This window comes from Lepisma saccharinum, chromosome 11 (genome assembly GCF_977018435.1).
Source record: "Lepisma saccharinum chromosome 11, izLepSacc3.1, whole genome shotgun sequence".
NCBI lineage: Eukaryota > Metazoa > Arthropoda > Insecta > Zygentoma > Lepismatidae > Lepisma > Lepisma saccharinum.
In genome coordinates, this window is record NC_139239.1 from 689666 (window position 1) to 715233 (window position 25568).

Genomic DNA, 25568 nt, shown 5'->3' on the forward strand with positions numbered 1-25568 from the left:
CCATAAGAGGACTTATTCACCTGCTGACAGGCCATGGTCCTTATGGAGTTCACTTGCACCGAATTGGCAGCAGGCAAACAACAGTATGCGCCACATGCGGAGAGACAGAGGATACTCCAGAACATAAGGTCTTCTTCTGCCCGGCAGCTGGAGACTACATCAAGAATCTGAGGAAGGAACTACCAACGACGAATATCAAAATCCTTCTCTGTCAGCAACAAATAGACAAATTGAAATGCTTGACAAACGCAGTTTCCTTGGAGGAAATGAAACGGTTCAACTCACAGCTGCAGACTCAACCTACTACACCTCTCATTACTCCCAGCCAGCCTCAAGATAGAAGGGTGACGAGGTCCCAAAATGCTCTCTCGACGCGTAGAGATCACCCACAGTAGTTCCCGGGGAGAAGAGCGATAAGGAGGACGCACTAGTAAATGCCCCCAGAAGGAAATTCTTCGTGACATCTACAGGCAGAAGTGAAGCAGCCGAAAGAAGAAGATTTCGTCTCATGTGAATGCAAGGAGAAATACACAAGGACTACCTTCTGAGGGAGACAGCCTCAAAACAACACTACCCAAATTCATAAAATTATCAAATAAAACCCCTCTGTAGATACACGTACTGGTACGCCAGTAAGAACATAGCACCGGAAATCCGGAGCTTCATAAACCATTGTATTCATTATTAATATTCATAATAATATAGTATCTTATTTTTGTATTATCATTGTTATTTTCATTAATATTTTATTAAAAGTTATTTTACTTTACATTTACTAGTTATCTGATTGTAATCATACACGTCGCCATGAATTAGCTGAAGTGCACACATTTCGGCCTACACATACACAACATGGCGACGATTTTTTCTTTTATTTTATCTACAACTTCTGTTTTTTTTTTTTGTTTTTTTTTCTCTTTCTCACTACAAATTGCAATACTCCACTATAGTGATGGAACTCGAGTGCTCTATACCTTGTCCACTTCCTCCTAAAGGAAACGGGACGGGACACCGAGGGCGGAACACCTAGCCTCTGGGGTGGAGCAAACGACGAAACAATACAAACTAAAATGGTCTTCAACCATCAACTCACCCTCTCTCGGTGGCTGGTCCAGGAGCCTAATCATACCTTTAAAAAACCAATTATATTAAATAGAGAACTCGAGCCATACAAATCCTCAATTTCTTAGATTCTGGTACCACAGAATCCGGTACTTACAGCCATACCAAACTACAATAAACTGCAAACACTTTCATACAGAATCTCCATCTCACGAAGAAATAATTGTGTACTGTAATACTGTGTCCATACACTATTTTATGTAATAATTTCATGTATGTAGTAATGTTATTTTCTTGTATACTTTCAAATATTGTAATGGGAAATTTAATAAAGTGGTAGAGCAAAACAATAACGGGGGAACCGTAATTCGAGCAAAAGACGTCCCAGTTTATTCACAGAGGCACTGGGACAAAGCGTATGCCCTCGAATGCATACGGGTGGAGGTTTGGTAACATTCGGGGGTTCCCCCTTTAATGTCCCTCATGACTTCCATAAGCTCATTAGCTACTTATCGCGATTAAATCTATACAGCTAGAAAAAAGTGATGGGAGGTGGCAAAAATTCAATATATTCAAGGAGGATAAACTGGTAACAAAATATACTTTTTTGTAACACAATTAAGCCTTGTTTCCATGATAACCAAAAACTCAACATGCTGACCAAGGCAGGATTTATTTTATTTTAAAACATAAACTAAGCGTTATATTTCAACCATCGAGCAAGGTCTTATTCAGAGTCTGTACCAAATACAAATGAAATAAGGTACAAAACAGGAAGATATATATATATACACACAAAAATAACTCCCCTACAGACACAAGATTATTAGAAAATTATTTTTCTGGAACATTCCTTTCCAAGTGTTCCAGCAGGGACTTCTCCTTCAACTGTTGTTTCATCTGACAGGCGATTTAGATAAATGGGAGGGAAGAAAACATCAATATTTAGCTTAGATGTGAAAAGTATGTTCCTAAGCATTGAGAGGGGACACGTTTTGGACATTGTTAGAAAGAAAATGGGACAAGAAATTATAGGCGAATGGGACAGTGAAAGGATAGTAAAGGCGCTGGAAACCATTTGGAATAACAGTTACAGTAAAATGGGGGATAAAATATGTTAATGAGTGAAGGACTGAATATAGGCTCTAGCCCTAAACCCAGCATTGGCTGAATTGGTTATGAATGAATGGGAAGAGAAAGTGGTCGAAAAAGGAGGTGACAAAATAATTCTGTTTTGCAGATATGTGGACGATTGTTTTGGAATATGGAAGGGAACAAAGAGCCAGCTTGACATATTTGACAAAGAAATATAAGATGAAGAAAGAGGGATATTGCTGGAACTCGAAATAGAAGAAGACGACAAGATAAGCTACCTAGATATATTGATGAAAAGAAATGAAACCACTTGGCATCAGAAGAAGTGTGCAGCACAGGTATTCTGCCACAAAAGAGATGATGTAAGTGAGATGATGAAAATAAATTTTATATAGAATGTGGAGGACATAATCAAGAAAATATGCATGAAAGAATGTGAAAAAGAATGCAAAATAGCGTATGGAAACAGCTGGAAAAGAATGGCTACAAGGAGGAGGATAGACTGGACATAAACAGAAGAAGGAAGAAAAGTGGCAGGGGAGAAGATGAAGGGAAAGAAAAAGAGGAAGAGAAAGGAAAAGAGAGGAGGTTTGGCATAAGGAGTATGGGTAACACCACAGAAAAGGTATGCAAAGTGCTTAGGAAAGCAGGCATTAAAACTTACAGGAAGGGAGGACGAAGCATCTTAAAAATATCGAAGAATGTAAACAAGAAAGGAAAACAGAGAAGAGAAAGAGGAAGGGATTATCTATGAAGTGAAATGTAAAGAATGTCAGAGTGTGTACATAAGAGAAACAAAAAAGAGGCTGAAAGACAGATTGAAAGAACATAAGAATGATGTATGACTTAAAAGAAAGAGAAATGCGATATTTAAGCACACAAGAGAAACAGGACATGACATAGAGTGAGATGAGGCTAAGCAGATAGGAAGGGAGAAGAGAGTACTAGTGAGAAAATGGACGGAGACCAAGGAAATAGAGAAGAATGGGGGAAAAGACAATGAACTGGAATGGGGACTGAAGATAAACAAGGAATAGAAGAATGTGTTAGAAAGAATGGAAAGGACAAGAGCGAAGGAGGAGAGAAGAAGGAAGAGGAATGAAGAAAGAAACGATAAGGAAAAGGAGCGTGAGACAAGGAGTCCAACCACGTTCCAGATGAAATGAAATGTTTGTCTGAATCGCCTGTCAGGTGATCCAACTGTTGACAGGAGAAGGCCACCTGCTGGAACACCAGGAAAGGAATGTTCCAGATAAACAACTTTCTAATAATATTGTGTCTGGAGAGGAGTGATTTTTGTGTGTATACATGTCTTCCTGTTTTGTACCTTATTTCATTTGTATTTGGTACAGAGTCTGAAGAAGACCTTGCTAGAAGGTTGAAACGTAATGTTTAGTTTATGTTTTAAAATAAAATAAATTTTGCTTTGGTCAGCATATTGACTTTTTTGTAGTTCCTTCAATAATATTCATTTGGTTTCTTAAGTTCTGGGATACATTTTTCATTTCAAATTATTTCATTATTCACTGCAGAGTACAACACATAGGAACAATAATTCATGCTCGTCATGGGTTCGAATCCTGGCCTGGACATGGACGTTCTTTGTAAGGTCCCTTCATCAATTTCATCATATCATCACTCATTCTCATTTCTGCGATAACGAAATGTGACAGAAAAGTGAAGTAAAATAAATAAAACCAACAACAATAATAAGAACATGCCCAAATAAATACATCCATATTTATGACCGTTAGCTAACCCATTTTATTTTTAATGGAGGTCAAGACTACTAAGATGACAGCAAGAGAGAGCATGATATTTGTTCTCTCTTCCATATTTAAAAAAAAAGTGAGAGAAAGCAGAACATTTCCAAGTATTATTGTCTGCACATAATATGTTCCCATTTCATAAACAATAAAACTATATTCTTACATTCCACTTTATACATACATATTATAAAACGTGTATAAATTTGTGGTGTAAATACAGAGAACGTAAGTACTACAGAAATTTCTCCTCTGAGTTCTTCAGAGGATTTATAAAGGAACCGAAGGGAAACCAATCCCCTATCTGTTCCTATAGGAGATAGACCAGGGTACCTTAAACAACGACCTTTCAACCAATGCAGCAGGCTGCAAGGTGGCAAGAGAGTTAGATACAGAAATTTTCCCTTTCCCTTCTGACGGATATTTCTACCTGAAACTGGTGAGGTGGAGGAAAACCTAGCTAGAATAGCTACTTCCAGTCTTACCGAGGGATGAGAAGGGCATGAAAAATGAAGTGTTGTATGTGAACTGTGGCTTCAACAAGACAATAAATATTGTGATTTGAAAATAATTAGAGATGCGAGATTGATTGATCTATCTCTACTATACTAGCTACTCCTCAGTGCACGTCCCTGGCTGCCAGTCACATTGGTACAGTAGTAGCAGGCTGCACATCAAATATTTGGTTTTGCACAGAAGAAAGGCGGACATATCAAAGTTCCAAAGAGGGCTTGTTTCGCTGGTGTACCAGTAACGGAAATTGCAATAATTTGTAGGGAACCGATACACACTGCTAAACAGGTCACAAGAGGCACAGTATCAAGAGTCATGGCAGCATACCAGAATGAAAGATGAACCACATTCAGGAGTAGTATCTGTCGTGGCAAGCAGAAGCAGTTTGACAAGGACGTCAAGGTATTGAAGAGGATTGTGCCCAAAAAGCGTAAAAGCACCACTGCAAAAGTCACTGCAGAATTGAATACACACTTCACTGAACTTGTTTCTATCAAAACCATCTATCAGGAACTTCATAGATCCAACATCCATGGTAGAGTTGCTGTACTGAAACCCTTGGTCACCAATGCCAAAAAGTGGGTTGACTGGTGTCAGCAGTGCAAATCGTGGACATTAGAAAACCTGAAACATGTCATGTTCTCAAGATGAGTCCACCTTAACTGTTTTTCTGACATCTGGAAGAGTTTATGTGTGGAAAAGTCCATCCAAAGCATACCAATCAGACTGCTTAGTGCCCACAGTGAAACATGGGGTTGCAACCATGATGATCTGGGGTGCAATATCATGGCAGTCTTTATGACCACTGATCGTTGTAGAGGGACATGTCACTGCCAACGACTATAGGGCCATTCTGGAAGACCATCTGCACCCTATTGTGCAAATATTGTTCCTGGATGGTGGTTCAGTAATCCAGGATGATAATGCACTGACACATACTGCTAAACATGCTGCAACTTTCAGCCACATCAATGCCATATGAAGTAGTACACACATGTTTACAGGTACATGTAAAGTAAATTATAATCCTGATTAGGGATTATATAAAACAGTGGCATATTGAAAACAGAATATTTTCAACTTCTGCGTGACATTTCCAAAGGAAAACAAAGGTGCCTATTTTGCAATGGACTGACTCATTCAAGAGCATGAAGACAATAACAGTATTCCAATGCTTCCTCCTCTATTCTCGCACATATTCATTGATAATATACCATGATTTTTCCTTACTTCATTGTCGGTTTGCAAAAGGAAATACTGAAATAGTAAACGCCGCACAAGCACAAGAAAGATTCTCAAACTGGGTGATAGTCCCACATTATTGATTCCGCCCATTTCAGAGCAGGATCCTGCTTAATTTCCCACCTGTTGTGTGCGAAGTTCCTGTGTGCAAAAGTTATGTAATATATTGAAAGCTATGTTATACATTGGGCCCCTATAGGGGGAAGGGGAGGGCAAATGAGGAGTGGAAAGGCCTGGGCCCCTATAACCGATGTACCAATTACCAGTTACAATTACCATCGGTCTTTCTACGCATTTCTCCCAAAGATCTCATTTTTCTGCTCTCCGAGAAAAGGACAACAGTCTCAAACAAACCAGTATTCTTTCCCATGAAGCCCTGCATATATCACCGCCCCTACTTCGAGATAAAGAAGCCAGTGTGTTCCCGCAATAAACCTTGGTATCCATCCAGTCCACATTCGGCTCACATCACAATAAATTCAAGTTCAGCGTGATGGTTGAAATTTAGAGATGCAGCTAATCATGGAACTTCAGGCATTTTAAAATTTAAAACCCCCAACGAAGACTCTCACCCTCGTCCTGAACAAGGACCCTCTGTTCTCAAGGGAGTTCGCAGCCGGCCAGGCTCAGAATCAGAACAATAGGCTTACACATAACAGGCTCTCGCAGATGGACATAACTTCTATGAGTGTGCCAACCAGTCTGGCTCAGTGACAGTGAAGTGACAAGGATAAATAGTATGGAATCTAGAACTACAACCCTGCCCGAAAATATCTCTTCGTATCTCTTCGCCTCAGTGAAGTTTCGACAGCCACAGAAGCATAACTTTTAACAAACTGTCTGCATAACTCTAACGAAGTATCCGAGTTGTGAGCAATAAAAATTAATTAGAACGAGATACTTTTCTCCTCGAAATCAGCTCTCAAACAAGGTGTTATTGTGTTTTTGTGCTACGCGATTATCACCCTTCATGCCCTTCAGAGTATGCGATTCTCACCCCTTCAGTGTAAACATAATCACGTGTGGGAGGAGTTAAAAGTTCGACGACCAATAGAGAAAAGGAACAATTCTTCTGGGAACGAAGGAACTCGAAGGAAAAGGAAGAAGTAGGGACTTGAGATACACAGTTCAACTTTCACATTCAGACTCTTTTCAGCACCTTTACAGGTCGGGGAGGAAATTATTTTCTCCTCTCTTGACAAAGTCTAGATTCTTAGCTTTGAACTTTCAACTTTTAACTTTTTAACTTGTTAGGAAAGGGTGCTCAAGTAAAGACTAGTGTTTGCGTGCAACGCGGACCATCAGCGGTCACTGCTGCTAAATTGTTTATACCCAAAAACTTATGGGTCGGCAATAGTGTTTTGTCCGCATGGTGCGTGTGTAGATGAGTTGCAAGGTGTTGTAAGTATGTCAACTGCAGTGCATTAAATACTATGTCATAATATGTTTCAGTGTCTTGATTTCTGATTTCTTCTTATAATAATAATTTTGGCATGTACTTGGCTCGTAAATGAAGACCAATGTATAAGGAACCTGTGCATTCTTGTCCATTGGCCGAACTGATTGGACCATCGACACGACGAACAATACCGTGTCTTAATTGCTTTGGTTCATTTATTTCTTTTACATGAGTGAACATCTATGCCTAACTAACGTAAGACCAGATTCGAACCAGAAACAACAGCCATGAAGTGTGGAAATGTCCTATTGTGTGGCGACTTCAATCTTTCAATTGACTGGGAAACTCCAACCACCGGAAGTGCAAATTGCTCAAATGACAAATGGTTTATCGACACTTTCATACACGGCATTGGTTTGAAGCAACATAACATGCACAAAACACGAGGTGAAAGTAATTTGGACTATGTGCTGGCAACACTGTGTGAAATGGAGATAACTCCACAAAGGAACTTGCTACCCTCAGACCATGCGTCTTTAGATGTCGCTGTGCACCTCCCATCCGCTGAGAAGGTCAAGAACCTCCAACCCCAGAATGGACCTCGCCGCCTGTGGCGAAAAGCCCCCCTGGAATGAAATTCGCAGAGCACTAGATGCCTACCCCTGGTTTCTGCTGGAACAGGAAGAGATCAACGACGCCGTGAAGATGTTTGTGGAAGTTCTGCATGCTGCAATAAATGACTTTGTTCCCACCAAGAAAGCATGCTCTGCGAAGTACCCGGTTTGGTTTGATAGTGAACTAATTCATATTTTGAAAAACAAGAAATAGGCTTGGAGCTTGTGGAAACAGTGCCTTAATGAACACACTTATAAAACATTCTGTGATATTCGGAGGCACTCAAAAAATCTATTCAAAAATAAGTATATTGATTATGTAAATAACTTAACATCAGAGTGTATGACTGATCCAAAGAAGTTCTTTTCGTTAGTTAATTCAAGAAAGCAGAACCCGCGTGTGCCGATGGAAATTGTGCATAATTCTACCACCGCTGTACAAGATGAGAGAGCGCAACTTTTTAATGTGTTTTTCCATGAAAATTTCTCCTCAGAGACAATTTCTGAACCTCTTCCTAACGTCAAATCTGTCAGTTCACACACTCTCTATTCGATTAAAACCTCCCTTGAAGAAGAAAAATCTCTCCTCTCCTCTTTGCCGTTTCGCCGGTCATTAGCCCCTGATGGAATTCCTACAATTTTTCTTCGTAAAACTGCTGACTCCTTGGCTCACCCTCTGTGCCTCTTACTTAATAAGTGTTTTTCTACAGGTGTGGTTCCCGGCTTTTTCAAACGTGCCAATATTGTACCTATCTACAAATCTGGAAACAAAAATTCCACAAATGCGTACAGACCGATCTCTCTTTTGTCACCTCTCTCCATTGTCTGTGAGAAAATAATTAAAGACAGGTTGCTAAAGTTTACATCTCCCCTTATAAATACTGCTCAGCATGGTTTCCTTCCAGGCAGCTCTTGCTTGACCAATCTATCCATATTACTTTCACATGCTACTCAGTCTATCTCAAATAATTCCCAGCTTGACGTTATATATTTGGACATTTCAAAAGCTTTCGATAAAATAAATCATGATCTCCTTCTTCATAAATTACAATCCAGATTTAACATCCATGGGAAATTTCTATCCTTACTACAAGACTATCTGAGTGCACGAGAGCAGCGTGTTATCCTTCCTGGCACCTCTTCCAGCTTTCTTCCTGTTTTGTCTGGAGTTCCCCAAGTGAGCGTCTTAGGCCCACTTTTGTTTCTTCTTTACATGGATGATCTCCCCGACAGACTGTCCTCTCTCTCTATAAATATACTACTGTTTGCCGATGACTGTAAACTCTTCACAGAAATCTCATCAGAACACGATGCTTTAATCTTAGAGCAAGCTCTTACAGAACTGCTTGTGTGGTGTCACCAGTGGAAACTTCAATTGAATCCTAAAAAATGCTCCTGCTTCACCATTTCCCTAAGAAGGAACAAACTCGATTCTGCTTACTATCTTGAAAACAATCCCATCAAAAAAGTTTCCTCTCAAAAAGATCTCAGAGTTATCATCGACGAAAAACTAAACTTTAATGAGCACATTACGAACACTACTAAAAGAGCAATGCGTCTTCTCGGTCTTCTTTACAGGTTCACTGAAATACAAAACCAATCATCAATCAGCATATTTTATAAATCCCTTATCTCCCCCATTCTTGAATACTGCTCTCCTATCTGGACCATGGCTTCAAAAACAAATCTTTCCCGGATTGATTCTGTTCTCAACTTTTTCCTCGCCATTGCTCGCCACAGAATACCTTCTCTGAGGCACCTTCAGAAAACAGATATTATGTCTGTCTTCAATATCCAACCACCACACACTCGTCGTGAATTAGCAGACATGAAATTCTTGCACACAATCATGAATGGTAAAATTAAATCCGAATTTCTGCTCAACAAATTTCATCTATGTGTTCCCACACGGCCAACCCGCAATGTTAAGCTATTTCACAATCCCACCACAAGGCTCTCCCTTCTACAGCGGTCTCTTTTCTACAGGCTTCCTCACTCATATAATAACCTGCCTCCAAATGTGGACATATTCTTGCCAGAAAAAAGTTTTAGAAAATTGTTAACAATATATGTATAATTTTGATTTGTTTTCAGTGCCATCTTGTACTCTATTTTGTTGTTGTTGTTATTGTTGTTTTCCTGTTGTTACTGTTTCAGTGTAAAATGGTCATTCAGTACTGTATCTGAAACTTTAGGTAAAATAAATAAATAAATAAATAATGTGCCTTCATGACATGGTGCTATATGCACATGGAACTTTAACTTTACTTTTACCTGTATATATTGTATTTATTTCTGTACCCCTGAGTAAACTATGTTCATTTCTTACATATGCAAATATGAACCTTCTACTATGTCAATGGATGAGGGGCTCCTAAAGGCTTACTTGTCCCCCCCCCCCCACCGCACTGTGGGGTTTTGCAGCTTGTAGATCCCGCACTGGTGCGGACACACAATGGTTTGGATCCCACTTTAAACTGTAGGTCCAGTCTGTTTGTTTCCGTTTTTGTTTTAAGTCCATTTTATGCACAGCTTGGCTTATCAGGACTGGACCTACAATTTAAGTGGAATATGAACCACTATATATCTCCATTGGGTTAGGTCTAGTCTGGATTAGCCTATTTGTGCATAAAGTGGACTTATGTGCAACAAAATTGTGCAGAAGAGTGAGGAGGCGATTTTTAAGGGAATTCCCCACTGTTTCTACTCCAGACAGAAATATTGCATGTCATAATGTTATTAAATTTGGATAAATTACATCTATTCCTGATAGAAAGCTGCAAATAAATCACCATGTGCTTACTAAGGAAAAATTTGACAAAACCCCAGCTTTGAAAGATGCGAAATGCACTGTGTACTTGAGTTGAGTGGATACATATATCCAATTTCACCAGCTAGTGGCATAATTCAAACTGCTAGGGAGGCTGCATTATAGCGACATAACAAAATGAATGTGCTGTATTTTAAAACTCTTGGTCCCAGTTTGAATAAATTTACATCCATCAAAGGACTTCTTCAAGCAAGACAATGCCCCTTTGGTTTCACAATTCACCAGTTGGCAGATATCAACGTAGAGCATCTCCGGGATCAAGTAGGTTGTCAAGAAACAAATCAACATCAGAAATCTGAAAGATATGCATAATGCTATACTATCTGCTTACCTGAAGGGGAGTTTGAAAAATCTAGAGTGCATTCCTGATATCACTGAATCTGTTCTTGAAATGAAAGAGTGTCTTACTACTTATTGTTCCGTGTGTTATAAGCAAATATGTGCTAATCAAATTATGCCATTGACTGATATCTGTATTATCATAATTCCATAGAGGATAAAAAAATAGTTATACTTTAAATATTTTGCAATTAGTACAAACCTGGAGGCCATTCTTGTCCATAGACAAAGATTTCAGATCTGGCGATATCTACCCTGTTCCAAGTAAGTGCAAGGCTGAGTTGCTCTGAAGGAGTTAAATGCTGGCTCTTGAAAAGGGCTGTCAGGATTGTTTGATCCAATTCTTGTGCTTTCTGCTCTCCTCTATCTGTGATTCTGAATACTGTTATCTATGTTTGGGAGAAAAAAAATATGAAAATTACACTTTTGCTCTAAATGCAAAAGGCATTACAACTTTATGGTATGATTTGTTTCTTCTTACTTTCTTACAAAAAAGACAAAAATAATTCAAATTATTCTATCTTCTATTTATGTTAGAAGAAGATTTAAATTTTCAACCAACTTTATCAAGAAAAGTTATTAAGCGTTCAAATCCTCTTTAAGCTTTCAGATAGAACACACATTATTATTTATTTCAAATTAATAATACATAAGTGTGAAGAAAGAAAACCTATTTTACTTTATTATTACTTTCTTGATAAATAGGACAACTGGTTGATGATATCAGGAGCTTCATCTGGTTATATATATATGCCTGATTAGCACTCTGTTAGGCACATGGGGTAAGTGTCCCCATCCATATTTCTTGAGAGATTGCAACACTGTGAATGTTGTAGTGTTAGTGGTGAAAGTGAACATGAAAGTGACTGTGTGACTGAAGGTGAACATGACACTGCTTTGGTTGTTATGTACTTAGGCACATGGGGACAACTGTCTCCTGAGCATGCAACTGACATTAACTTTATATTATTATGTCACTTAGGTAGTGCAGCATAAAATTGCAACTGATCTTATAAGAAAGACAAAAAAAGAACATTTAGCATGTAAAGTAAAGTAAAGTGTTCCCCTGTGCTTTGCACCACGCCATGAAGGCATATAGGGGGTGTGAGGATAACGCCCCACACTTTCTTGATCCGGTCGTGAGTGGGGGTGATGTGATCAGCACCACGCCCCTGACTGCCTTTACCCCCCAGGGTTTCCCCCGGGTACCCATGTTATTCGACGCTGGGTGGACGCCGGGGCCGCTTCCAACGTTAGAAAAGTTCCCGGATTTGAACCGGCCGGGGATCGAACCCGGGACCTTTAGCATGGTAGTCAGACGCGTTACCGACTGAGCCACCGTGGCCACCTACATTTAGCATGCATTCGCAATATAATTCACGGTGTATTTCATATCTTAAAGGGTTGGGGGGCAGGCATATCCCATACGCCTATGTATGTTACAAAAAATTACATGCCCTAACACAGAGTTAAAAAAAGGTAAAATGCTCCCCTGTGCTTTTCACCATGCCATGAAGGCATATAGGGGTGTGGAGCTAGGGCCCCACACTTTCTTCACCACAGCAGAAGGTGGGGGTGATGTGATCAGCACCACAGCCCGGCCGCCTTTACCCCCAAAGTCTCCTCCAGGTACCCACTTTATACGATGCTGGGTGGGCGTTGGAGCTGCTTGAACAGGTGGAAAAAAATCCCGGTTCTTCCCTGGCGGGGATCAAATCCAGGTCTCTCACATGATAGTCAGATGACCTAATGACTGAGCTACCGTGGCTTCAGTTAAAGGAAAGTTTAATTAAAAGATATGAAGAAAGAGTGCTGGTATTCTGTTATATTATTACTCTCAAATAAATTTAAAAGTTACAAAAGGAGAAAGAATTTTACTTTTTCAGTTTCCTAAGAAATACAGATTTTAGTTGTATGTGACTTCTAAGTACTTTAATTTTTAATGTTCTACTTTATTTGCACAGTTCTCAAGATATTGCACACTTGCAAATATTTAGGGCACTTTTCTACCCCACATACAAATAAAAATCCGACAACTGCTTTGAATTTAAGTAACTGAAGAAAGAATTCTCTGGAAACATAGCATTACAATAAGTATAATTCCAAAGCACTAGACAACAGAGAATGTCTAACACTGCATGCTCATGGCTAACAATACTTGATGTTGGAATAGGTTAGTGTTGAGGCATTGTACTCTGAAGGTCAAGGAGAATGAGATATCTTTACACAAAATATATCATTGCATTATTGCTGAACAGACTATTAGCTTAGTTTTAATAAGAGAATCATCTTTTAACCTTCTTACCATATTTTTCTTGCGAGCACACTGAAGAAGTTCTACATACAATTGTTCTGCTTGTTCTACACCTACTTCAAAAGTACGAATGATTGTCATTATGAGTTGGTCCTTCATACTCTCCAATACTTTCAGCTCCCCAGTATCTGATGCATATCTGCAATAGAACCAATAAAAATGCAAATATAGAGTTCACACTAAAAAAATTCTACAACCGCAAACTTTTAACTACAAAGGATATGGAGGAAAATCACTAAGGAAGAGGAAAAATAAAATGAGCAGTTAGGGAACTATGGATAACTTGGAGGGGAATTTTTCAACATCCAAAGGTAAATGAGACTACACCACGTGATATGGAAACCAATTAAAATACCAATTAATGAAACTATAAAAGGCAATTTTACAAAGGGGCATTAAATTCTCAATTAGCTGCAAATTTTAAAATCAACACTCTTCCAAAAGTTAAACACGTGATGGTAAAATCAACAAAAATGGAAAAGTAAAGCTTGCTTAACACAAAATTGCACATGAAGGTAGCAAATGTGTTTATGCATTAAAGAAAACAAGAACTGTGTACAAAGATGAAAAAAATATTTACTTTTCGTAAATACCTTCACACAAGCATTACAACGATTTTCCATGCATTCAATGAGGTGATCAAAAATCGCAGATGCGAGCAATGGCCATTCCTCCTTTAGGGCAGTTTCCAACTCCCTGAGACTGGCTGGAGGAGGTAAACATGCAGAGACAGCATGCCCGAGGGCATCCCAAAGGTTTTTAATGGGATTAAGGTCGGGGGAATATGCTGGCCACTCCATACAAGAAATGCCCTCACTTTCCAGGTACTCGTCAACGATGTTGGCTCGAAGGGGACGGGCATTATCGTCCATAAGGAGGAAATCAAGACCAACTGCTGCAGCGTAGTCTCACAATGGGGTCTAGGACTTCATACCAATACCACGCAGCCGTCACAGAACCGCCTTTAAAGATGTGCAGCTTGGTGCGATATCCCATTGAAATTCCAGCCCAAACCATGATGCTGCCACCTGTGAATGTGTGATGTTCGATGATGTTCTTGGCCTGATTGCGTGTGCCTTGTTGTCTAAAGACCTTTACATGCTTCTTATCAAATCTGGACTTGTCCGTGATGAGGACGTTGCACCAATCTGAGACAGTCCAATTGACATGTTGACAAAAACCACTTTAATCTTGCCCCTCTGGCTTGGACGGTTAGTGCAACACAAACACGTGGTACTCGGGCATACAATCCCTTCATGTGGAGCCTTCGGCGCACAGTACTGGCAGATATTGTCTTACCAAGTGCCCAAGTGCCGCTCCAACCATGGATGTAACAGTTGTGGAGGTCGCTCGTCGATTCAGCTTGGCTACTATAGCGATATATCGATCATCAGAGGGGCGGTAACCCTTGGACGACCGGGCACAGGTCTCCGGACAACTGTTTGACTTGTTTGGAACTGTTTCCATAATCGAGAAATTACCAAATGATTGACACCAAAGAAAATAGCGACATCTTTGATTGACTGTCCTGCTTCAATGCGTCTGACAGCATGCCAGCGCTCACTATCTGTCAATCGTCTTCTTTCAGCCATAGAAACACGAATATTATCAAAAATAATCCTACAAAAGTTATAAACATTTCGTATCAGCTTTTAAATACACCTCAAACCCTTCAGAATGCTGGCGTCTTCAACGAAAGTGTGATGATTCTTGCACGAAATCCTCGCTTTTATGCTATTTCAAGAGCACAGATTAAGAACCTAGGTACAGATGATTCACTCTCTACTTACAGAAAGGAAGCTACACATAAAAACTGACATCTACATCTGCAGCGATTTTCAGCCAGTAAAATTCAAATACGCTTTTGAAAATATGCATTGCGTGCTTAACTTTTGAAAGGCAGTGTATTTACAGAAACAAGCTTGTAAATGCACCCAAATTCATTCAAAGGTTACAATTTATTATTTAAATAAAAAAGGAAAGAAAATAGCATAAAAGTCAGCTCCTCTATGAATAACGTAAAGGTAAAAAAAAGGTAAAGTGTTCCCCTGTGCTTAGCACCACGCCATGAAGGCGTATAGGGGGTGTGGGGGTAACGCCCCACACTTTCTTGATCCGGTCGTGAGTGGGGGTGATGTGATCAGCATCACACCCCTGACCGCCTTTACCCCCCAGGGTTTCCCCCAGGTACCCATGTTATTCGACGCTGGGTGGGCGCCGGGGCCGCTTTCACCGTTAGAAAAGTTCCCGGATTTGAACCGGCCGGGGATCGAACCCGGGACCTTTAGCATGGTAGTCAGACGCGTTATCGACTGAACCACCGCGGCCAGTATGTATAACTCATGAAGAATTTAAATCTGTGTTGATTAGTTTTTGGTTAAATTTTATTTCAAGCTTTAACCATGACTAAATACTTCTACAGCTGTATTAATGAAAAACTTGTTACTTCTATATCATGTTGGATGAGAGGAAAACAAACACTAATTCAAACACTGCTGTTTTCACTGCCATTAAATAGCTTGTCAAAGCTGAGAAATGGCAGGAGGTGTACATCAAGAAATAGCAAGAAAATGTTAAATGTAATAGATTATTTTAATCAAAAACCAAGAAAGAAATATTCCAATTATAGAGGTTTCATGCTTACTTTACGACTATTGTTATTAATCAACATTAATCAACTTTCTGTGTTGTTCACCACTTAGGGAAAAATCCCCTCCCATCGACCTGCTTAGAGTTAGACGTCTGATCCACGAGTCTCTGCTGCATGGTGCAACATAACACGAGAATCAGTGTCGCTAATGGTACAGAAAGAGAAATCGCTACAGTGCACCAAAGCACAACTGTTACGTAGAACAAGGAAATTAGATTGAGTTGGTTGGTGTTTTAAGTCCACTTTATGCACAGTAAGGCTAATCAGGACTGGACCTACAGTTTAATGTGGGATCACCTACAGTTTAATGTGGGATCCTGTGACGCACAACGGGGAGAGGCGAAAGGGATGGCATGAGACTCTTTATGAAAGTTTACGTAGGTGTTAACCCTTTCCCCACCTCGCCGCCGTGAGCACAATAAGATGTTCAAAAAAAACAATTAGTACAATAATATTTATACAAATATTGAATTTATTATTTCTGCGTTGTTGAAAAAATATGATTAAATGATTGTGAACATTATAAGTATATACTTTTGCTTCTTGTTGTATTTACAGTTCCGTCTTAGTTATTAGAGGCCTCTACTATTTGTTTTGTTTACCCCATGCACACACACTAACTAAGTCCCGGCGCCTTACGTTGGGGCCCTTATTCACTGCACTCTCACCTGCATATTCCTTCTAAGCTAGTCCAGTCCTCTTCTTTACACACTTTCTTTCTGCGGCTTCATTCTTTCACTGTGTCCAATCCTTTCCTAAGATCCTTGCTTCGATATTACACATGTCAAAAAATCCTTATCCGCACTATTTGCACAATGCACACTCGCACACTCTCTACAGGCTGTTTTACTATGTCCTTCTATTCCGCCATGTTATATCTTTGTTGTCTTTTTGTAGCCTCTCTCCTCGAAGAGAGAGAAAAAAAAACATACAAAAAAAACTTCCCCCTTCTCCCTCCTGGGGTGGTTCTTGGACTGACCGGCAGAGGGGGTGTCCAACAAGAGTCCTTTTTGGTCAGTCACACGAGGTGCTGCCCTCTTGCGTATTTTGTTACACTACATGTTAAAATTCCACATCTAGCTGCCCGTAATCTGTTATGGACCGTATATGAGGGTACACTGGTAGTACTGGACCTCAACTAATCCCTAACTATAACCCAAATATCCCAGGAGAATAGGAATAGATTAATATTTAATATAAACCCAAGAAAAAATATATAATTAAAATACAAAATTTCTACCCGCACCTTCTCGCCAGAGTCCTCCTTGACTGGATCACCTACACTCCAGAGAAGAGCGCAAACTACACACGAAACACATACAAAAAAAAATAATATGTATATAATTATTGAAAAAGAAATACTAAACTGGTGGTTGCCTCACATCCCCCCTACGTAATCATACAGTAGGGCAAGCCCTCTACAGTATGATTTCGTACTCCTTGTAATTTAATAAATGCTAATGTTATTATTATTTTTTTTTTAGGGGGACATAGCCCCTGCTACCTATAAGACTACGCCATAATAACTAATTAGAAATATAGATGTAAATTGATATTACAACATTATATTACACACATGAACAAGATTATAACACTAATATTCTTTAAAATTGTGAACTTTATTTTGTTTCTCCTTTTTTTTTTCTTTTTCTTTTTCCAATGCCAGCGGCACAATACGGTCCCTTGTATGACCAGCTCTTCTCACTTCGACCCTCCTTGGCTTTCTCCGGCTGTTTCCTGGGCCGTGACGTAGGGCTTTAAATGGCTGCTGTTATAAACCCCGCCGTCTTTGTCGTTTCTTATGTCCCACAGCTGATAGGAATTAACTCTTACAACATTTCTGACCGAAAAGGGCCCTTCGTACAGCTGGGCGAACTTCTTAAAGACCCCTTTTGCAACCTCCGAGGACACGTTGGTCTTGCGGAGAACTAGATCACCAGGTTTGTAGGATATTGTATGATGTTTGTCATATATTCTCTTTCTTCTCTCTGCTTCTAGTTGTATGTTCCCTTTAACTTTGAGAAGTTTATACTCATATGGAGGGGAAGCGTTCAGCTGAGGCAAGCGAAACAGCTTCATGAGTTCCTGATCAGGTTTCCGGTTGAAAAATATTTCATACGGAGATGCTTTTGTGCTTGAATGTGTAGCCATGTTGATGCATCTGGCAATATCTGGAACGTGCAAAGGCCACTGCTTGTGATTGTGGCTCGTGTAAGCTCTAAAGAGGCGCCCTAACTCCTTCATTACTCTTTCCACCGGGTTTGCTTTCTGGTTTCTTACGCTAACAAACTGAGCTTCTATACCTCTATCGGCTAGCGACCTCTTCCATTTATGCGCCTTGAATTGAGTTCCCTGGTCTGTTATGATTGTTTGTACATTTGGGCACAGCAGTAAAAACTCATTCAACACTTTGTTAAGTATGGCACTGGTGGTAACTTTCCGCATTGCGTAGATTGCAACATATTTACTGAAAACATCACAAAGAACCAAGCAATATTGCAAGCCGTATTTTGCCTTAGGCAGGGCCCCGTAGACGTCGGCGGCAATTAGAACTCCTGGCTCCTCTGCCAACACTGCTTGCATGGGTCCTTTCAGCTCTTTATTAGGATGTTTTGTTCGTTGGCACAAATCACACTCCGAAACAAATTGCCTGATTTGTTTTCTCATTTTCCGCCATGTGAAGTGCTCTGAAATGGCCATGAATGTTTTCCACTCTCCAAAATGACCTCTTTTGTGGTAAAAGTCTATCACTTCTCGCGTAATACTTCCGGGCACACACATTTTTAGCAAGTATCCTTCCTTTCTACACAATATGCCATTCTTGATGGTGTATCGAAACCCCTGCCTCACTACATCTTGACACCCTTTATCAACATATTCGTTTATAATATGACCTAATACTGGATCATCCGCCTGCAGCTTAGGCAACCTATGCATGGATTGCACAAGCTCTGTCGGGGGGTTGAAATGCACGGCCGCCACGACTATTCCAGGGGCCTTCAGATCACTACAGGGACCCTTTCTTACAGCACTAGGGTATCTTGACAAGTAATCAGCCATATTTTCCGACCCTTTGATATACTGTATTTCGAAATCCAAGCCTTGCAAAAGAAGAATCCAGCGCGTTATCTTTGCATTTGCGAGTTTGCAGCTTAACAAGAATTTCAGAGCTTTGTGATCAGTTCTTATTATGAAATGCGTATCTGTCAAGTACAATGCATTTTTTTGTATGCCATAAACAATGCTCAGTAACTCTTTCTGTGTAATTGTGTAATTGCCCTCACAATCATTTAGAACCCTGCTACAGCAACTTATTATACGAGGTTCACCATTATCGTCTCTTTGGTATAAAATCGCTGAAATAGACCTGTCACATGCATCGCATTCTAGATAGTACTCTCTATCTTGCCACGGCTGGTGCAATATCACATCACGTAAAAATGCCTCCTTTATTCTCACGAATGCCTCTTCCTGACGAGATCCCCAAATAAATCTCTTATTTTTCTTCAGTAGTTCTACCAAAGGTACAGTCAGCTCTGCATGATCGTGCTGGAATGCTCTGTAGAAGTTCAGAAAGCCAAGGAGACTCTTTAGCTCCCGCACATTTCTTGGCCTTCGGAAATCTTGCAACGTTTGCATTTTTTCTGGGTCTTTTCTTATGCCCTGTGAAGATACTTTCATTCCCAACAACGATACTTCCTCTTGAGCGAAACTACATTTTCTTAGCTTCAACGTTAGTCCACTATCCCTCAACTTATTGAAAACAATCAGCAAATGACGCAAGTGCTCTTCATAGTCATCATCAGCAACAGTAATATCGTCACAATATGCGTCGCAGTATTCTCTAACATCTTCACCCAGTACAGCTTTCAAGCATCGAACTGCACTCGCCATGCTAGTTTTCAGGCCAAAACACATCCTCTTGTAACAATATGTAACATTATTATATATGAATCCAAGATACTTCTGATGTTCTTCCTTGACAGGTATTTGAAGGAAAAACGAGGTCAAGTCAATGCAAGTAATGTAGCGTTTACCTTCAAACTTCTGTAAAATCTCCATTGGAGTGGGCGGGGCGTCATGCTGTGCTTTCAGCACTTCATTCGCTCTCCTTGCGTCAAGACAAATTCTAACATCATTCGTTCCGGGTTTCTTCACGCATACTAGAGGGTTCAGGTAGCATGTTGGTCTCTGCTCTATTATTCCCCAACGAAGCATTTCTTGAATTTGCTTGTCAGCTTTCTCTCTATGTTGCATGGGTATAGGATAAAGCTTCTGTCCCCAAGGTCTATCATCAGTAATTTCAAGCTCGTGCTCATAATTCTTGACCAACCCCGGCTTCTCATCGAAAATATCCCTAAATTCTATTAATAGACCTTGAAGCGCTGCTTGTTGATCTCCGGTTAGACCTTCTGTAGCCATAACGTGATCCTCAATCTGTCGTCTTGTAGCTTTCGTGATATTGTCTTCCATTGTGCCCACGTACACGGCAGCCTCAGTCACTTGAGGTTTCGCTTCCTTAGAGTTCATGTTTTTTGTTAAACTGTCATTTACATAACTCCTTAACGATTTGATCTCTGCCTCGTCACAACAACATATAGGCTCATTGCATTCATAAGATAGAAAAAGGGTCGGCACCCCGTCGGCTATTTGCACCTCTTCCTGCGACAAGAATTTAATTTCAACACCTTGTTGCTCTATTGTCATCGCCACAATGTTTCGATCATAATCAATGACAGCTCGACACGCCTTCAAGAAATCTGATCCTAATAGAATTGGTTTCACTAGATTTCGAATTACAAGACACACGACATCAGTGGTTACTTCCCCAAATGACAGCGGAACGTATGCTTGCGTCACCACCTTTGATGCTTTGTTGCCGAAGGCTGATATTACTTTGATGCTCCCTACGCTTAACTGAGGGATATCAGGCTTCCATTTTACTATTTCCAACCACACTTCTTCTGATAAACAAGTGACCATAGCCCCTGAGTCGGCCAATGCTTGATAATGGCTTCCACCTATACCAACTGAAATAATAGGCATTCTTAGCACCTCGCTTTTCGAAACTTCATTTTCATTCGGAATGAGCTGGTCAAATATCGAACAAACAACGTCTCCATTTCCATTGTTATCGTGGTCAATATTTACTGCATCTCTTGTATGAACTTGCATTACTTTAGTTTCATATTCTTCCATTTCATCCTCACAATTTGTATTTTCTTCCCCAGATAAATCAAAAGATTCATTTATCGCAGTCCGGTTTCCTAAGTGTCTTTCCGCATTTCGGATATTTCCCTTTTGTCATGCTTCATTATTGGAGGGACAGTCTTCCTCATTTTGCCTTGCCACTGATACACTGTTGGCAGAAAAGAACCGCGAGCTCTGTTGTCCGCGACTCGCCTCTTCCTCCCCCCTAGACCCGTGGTTGCCACCATTACGTCTGCCGTAGCTCCCCCCTCCTCGGCCTTGCTGCGCGAAGGGTCTGGGGCCCTGAGGCGGTTGCCTCTCGAACCTATTGACATTCCTCTCATTGTCGCGAGAATAACTGGCACTTGGGCTGACGTAATTGTTCCGTCTGTCTCTAACAGTTTCTCCGCCACGCACAGAATTTACCTGTCTCATCCTCGCTCTATTGTTCGGTTGAAAAGTTGCAGCATGCGACGTTTCTTGGATTTCCTTAAGAAGGCTAATTAGCTGCTTACAGGTGTCGACCGGTGACCCAATGAGGCACCTCTGAGCGTACGCAGGCAATTGCTTGATAGCCATTTTAGCTAACATCCTGTCATCGAGCGGCGAAGGTAATATTGCGTTCTTCTGGACAAGGGTCATAACATATTCACATAAAGATTTCCCGTCGACTGGATTGTATCGAGAAGTAAAGAGCTCAGCACGCAGTCTCAGGAGTCTCTCTTCACTCAGGTACTCTTGAGAAAAACAACTTTCAAACCCCTTGTAATCCGTAATATTGCCTTTGTGGATAGTAAACCAATTAGCAGCCGCGTTTCTCAACGACAGCCCCGCGACCTGGGCTTGTTGCTCATATGGTACCTGAGACAACGCTAAATATGTCCTCATTTCTTGCATGTAATTGTGAGTTTTTAATTCATCCTCTGTTCCGTGATAGGTGGGCAATTTCAAATCTCTATGTAAGTATGCATTATTGCCATTGTTAGAGGGCGTAACTGAGCTTGGCCGTGAACTTTGCCTCTCACCTTTATCTATGAAAGTATCTAATCGTCGAGTGACCGCGGAGATAGCCGATTCTGTATCCTTTCTTACAGATACGATGTCCCTTTTAAGGCCCGACACTTCCTCTCTCAACAAAGCAACCTCTTGATGGAATGCGTCATACTGTTGCTGCAGTGCGTTGTTGAATTCTGCCATCGCTGCTTGTATTACATTTTCTGCAGTTTTCTCGCAGTCACCTCCTGTGTGGATGCGTATATCCTCCGTTATATTATTGTGGAGAGTGGTGACCCTTTCCTCTAATTTATTTGCCCTATCGCTTACGCAATCTATTCTGGAGCCAGTGATCTGATTAATCTCAATGAATTCGCTCTCAAGCTGACCCATCCTTTCCTCAACAACCCTATTGGATTGGGACAAATCTTTAAAATTTTTCTTCACTTCCCCTTTTAGTTCTTGGTGACCTTTTTCCAAGCGTTTTACATCATCTTTTAAATTGTTATGATTTTTCTGGAGCTCTTCCTGATTTTTTTCTAACCTCTTCCGTGTTTCCTGCTGATCCTTTTTCATTTCCTCCAGGGTACCTTGGACATTTTGGAGTAAGGCAAAAATTTCTTCATTAGTTATCTGGCCTCCCCCCAAGCAATTACCACCGACAGATTTATGAACCGCCCCTGTGCAGTTAGCACTCCTCTCTGGACCCAGCGTTCCCTCCACAGCGGTGTCTTTAGGAGGACCCTTTGGAGAAGGAATAAAACTAGACGTGACATTATCTCGCGTACGCCTCCCCATAATGCTAGTCATGAATCTATTCCTTTTCTCACTTTAAATAAAACACTAACAACAACACAAATTTAGAAATACCCCACAAAAATATAAAATTGCTTAAGTCCTGAAATAAAGATTTAAAATTATCTATAAAATTTACTTTCTATTCTACACTACAGCATGCATCCTCACATACGATCCATGGCAGATACAACGGAACTGGCATTTTGATTTTCATTTTTTCAGATTTAAAACTGTGTTACTAATCTATTGTTTCCTTCTTTTGACTTTTTCTACAGTTTACGTGGATTCGCGCCACGCTATTGGGCGCCATGTGACGCACAACGGGGAGAGGCGAAAGGGATGGCATGAGACTCTTTATGAAAGTTTACGTAGGTGTTAACCCTTTCCCCACCTCGCCGCCGTGAGCACAATAAGATGTTCAAAAAAAACAATTAGTACAATAATATTTATACAAATATTGAATTTATTATTTCTGCGTTGTTGAAAAAATATGATTAAATGATTGTGAACATTATAAGTATATACTTTTGCTTCTTGTTGTATTTACAGTTCCGTCTTAGTTATTAGAGGCCTCTACTATTTGTTTTGTTTACCCCATGCACACACACTAACTAAGTCCCGGCGCCTTACGTTGGGGCCCTTATTCACTGCACTCTCACCTGCATATTCCTTCTAAGCTAGTCCAGTCCTCTTCTTTACACACTTTCTTTCTGCGGCTTCATTCTTTCACTGTGTCCAATCCTTTCCTAAGATCCTTGCTTCGATATTACACATGTCAAAAAATCCTTATCCGCACTATTTGCACAATGCACACTCGCACACTCTCTACAGGCTGTTTTACTATGTCCTTCTATTCCGCCATGTTATATCTTTGTTGTCTTTTTGTAGCCTCTCTCCTCGAAGAGAGAGAAAAAAAAACATACAAAAAAAACTTCCCCCTTCTCCCTCCTGGGGTGGTTCTTGGACTGACCGGCAGAGGGGGTGTCCAACAAGAGTCCTTTTTGGTCAGTCACACGAGGTGCTGCCCTCTTGCGTATTTTGTTACACTACATGTTAAAATTCCACATCTAGCTGCCCGTAATCTGTTATGGACCGTATATGAGGGTACACTGGTAGTACTGGACCTCAACTAATCCCTAACTATAACCCAAATATCCCAGGAGAATAGGAATAGATTAATATTTAATATAAACCCAAGAAAAAATATATAATTAAAATACAAAATTTCTACCCGCACCTTCTCGCCAGAGTCCTCCTTGACTGGATCACCTACACTCCAGAGAAGAGCGCAAACTACACACGAAACACATACAAAAAAAAATAATATGTATATAATTATTGAAAAAGAAATACTAAACTGGTGGTTGCCTCACAGATCCAAGCCACTATGTGCCTCCACCGGGTAATGAACCCGGGACCTCTTGATTACAGGACGATGACGCTGCCACTCTGCCAATGGGGAGGATCCAAGGAAATTAGAGAACTCAGCTCTATCTAATGTTTAACTTTAAACACCATGCATTATAACCAGGGCTGGGATCAATATGTATTAACAAGTGGCGGTACATACATATGGACTAAAACTTCGCTAATATGGACTAGAATATGAACTAACACATGCATAAAATTACCCAAAATGGTGCAAAGAAGACTTCTTCATAGTGATTCACTATTTGTCTAATTTCAAATAAAGTAAACAAAGTATATTTTTTCCATTCCATTAATTGACCTGGTTGTATTTTATCTGTTCACTCCCAATAAGCCCTTCCACACTGGTACTGGAACTGCAACATGTGATACACGACTGACACTTCCACTGGTTTGAGAAATAATAACCTGCGAACGTGTTAATCCTCAACAATTGGACCACAAACACCCCTTCTTAAGCAGTATTATTGCCTCTCTGTGATGGGTGACAGTCGGTTGCTTTTGTTGTACATTTACAAATGATGCCAGCTTCCGCAACAAAAACAAGAATAACAAGTACATACCAGATGATAAGCCACATGGCATTTTCTTTTGTTATGAACCTGTCACCCATCAAAGCATGCCAACTTGAACAAAGAAAACAACATGCATCGCATTAAGCAACAAAAATAACAGCTTCCTTCATACAATTCCTACAATAACATGTGCCGGAGCCAAGAGTTGAAATACTCATGCATCCACATAATTTATTTCTTTTTTGCAATTCTAAAGTGATGAAATATGAACAATATTACTGGAGGCATTATGGAATTTAACGTTCACTAACCAAGCACATGCACTTTCATACACACACACACACAATGTCAAACTGCTCAAATACTAAAAATAAAAATATGGTGCTTACAATCCAACAAAACTCACTTTGTCTTTCTCCTTCCATGACAGAAATGGTGCCACATATTTACAGTTGGCAACACTAGTTACTAGCTAGGCAATGAACATGCACTGCATAAAAGATTGATTGATTGATTTGTTGTTTTTAAGTCCATTTTTTGCACAGAAATGCTAATCGGGACTGGACCTACAGTTTAAAGTGGGATCCGAATCACTATGTGCCTCCACCGGGTATCGAACCCGGGACCCCTTGATTACACTACCCCTTGATGTTACCACTTGATGTTACCCCTTGATGCTACCACTGCACCATCGAGGAGGCCCACTGCATAAAAGAAGCAACCACTACAACATACTATATTGCCACATTAACGTCCCTGTCGAACAGTGTGAACTGAGCTGGAGCGCTATTCAATTGTTTTCAATTATGTTTGCGTGAGT

General features: G+C 40.3%; 1 protein-coding gene across 3 annotated transcripts in view; it reads right to left on the reverse strand.

Annotated features, from left to right (window-relative positions):
• Positions 1 to 25568, reverse strand: part of Trpm (transient receptor potential cation channel, subfamily M) — a 587782-nt gene that overhangs the window by 101262 nt on the left and 460952 nt on the right. For all 3 annotated transcript variants that reach the window (XM_083130635.1, XM_083130634.1, XM_083130636.1), the window contains 2 exons: positions 13166 to 13313; positions 11063 to 11249 (listed from right to left, as the gene is read on the reverse strand). In XM_083130635.1, coding sequence (XP_082986761.1) covers positions 11063 to 11249; positions 13166 to 13313 — 335 coding nt within the window. The remainder of the gene's footprint in view (positions 1 to 11062; positions 11250 to 13165; positions 13314 to 25568) is intronic.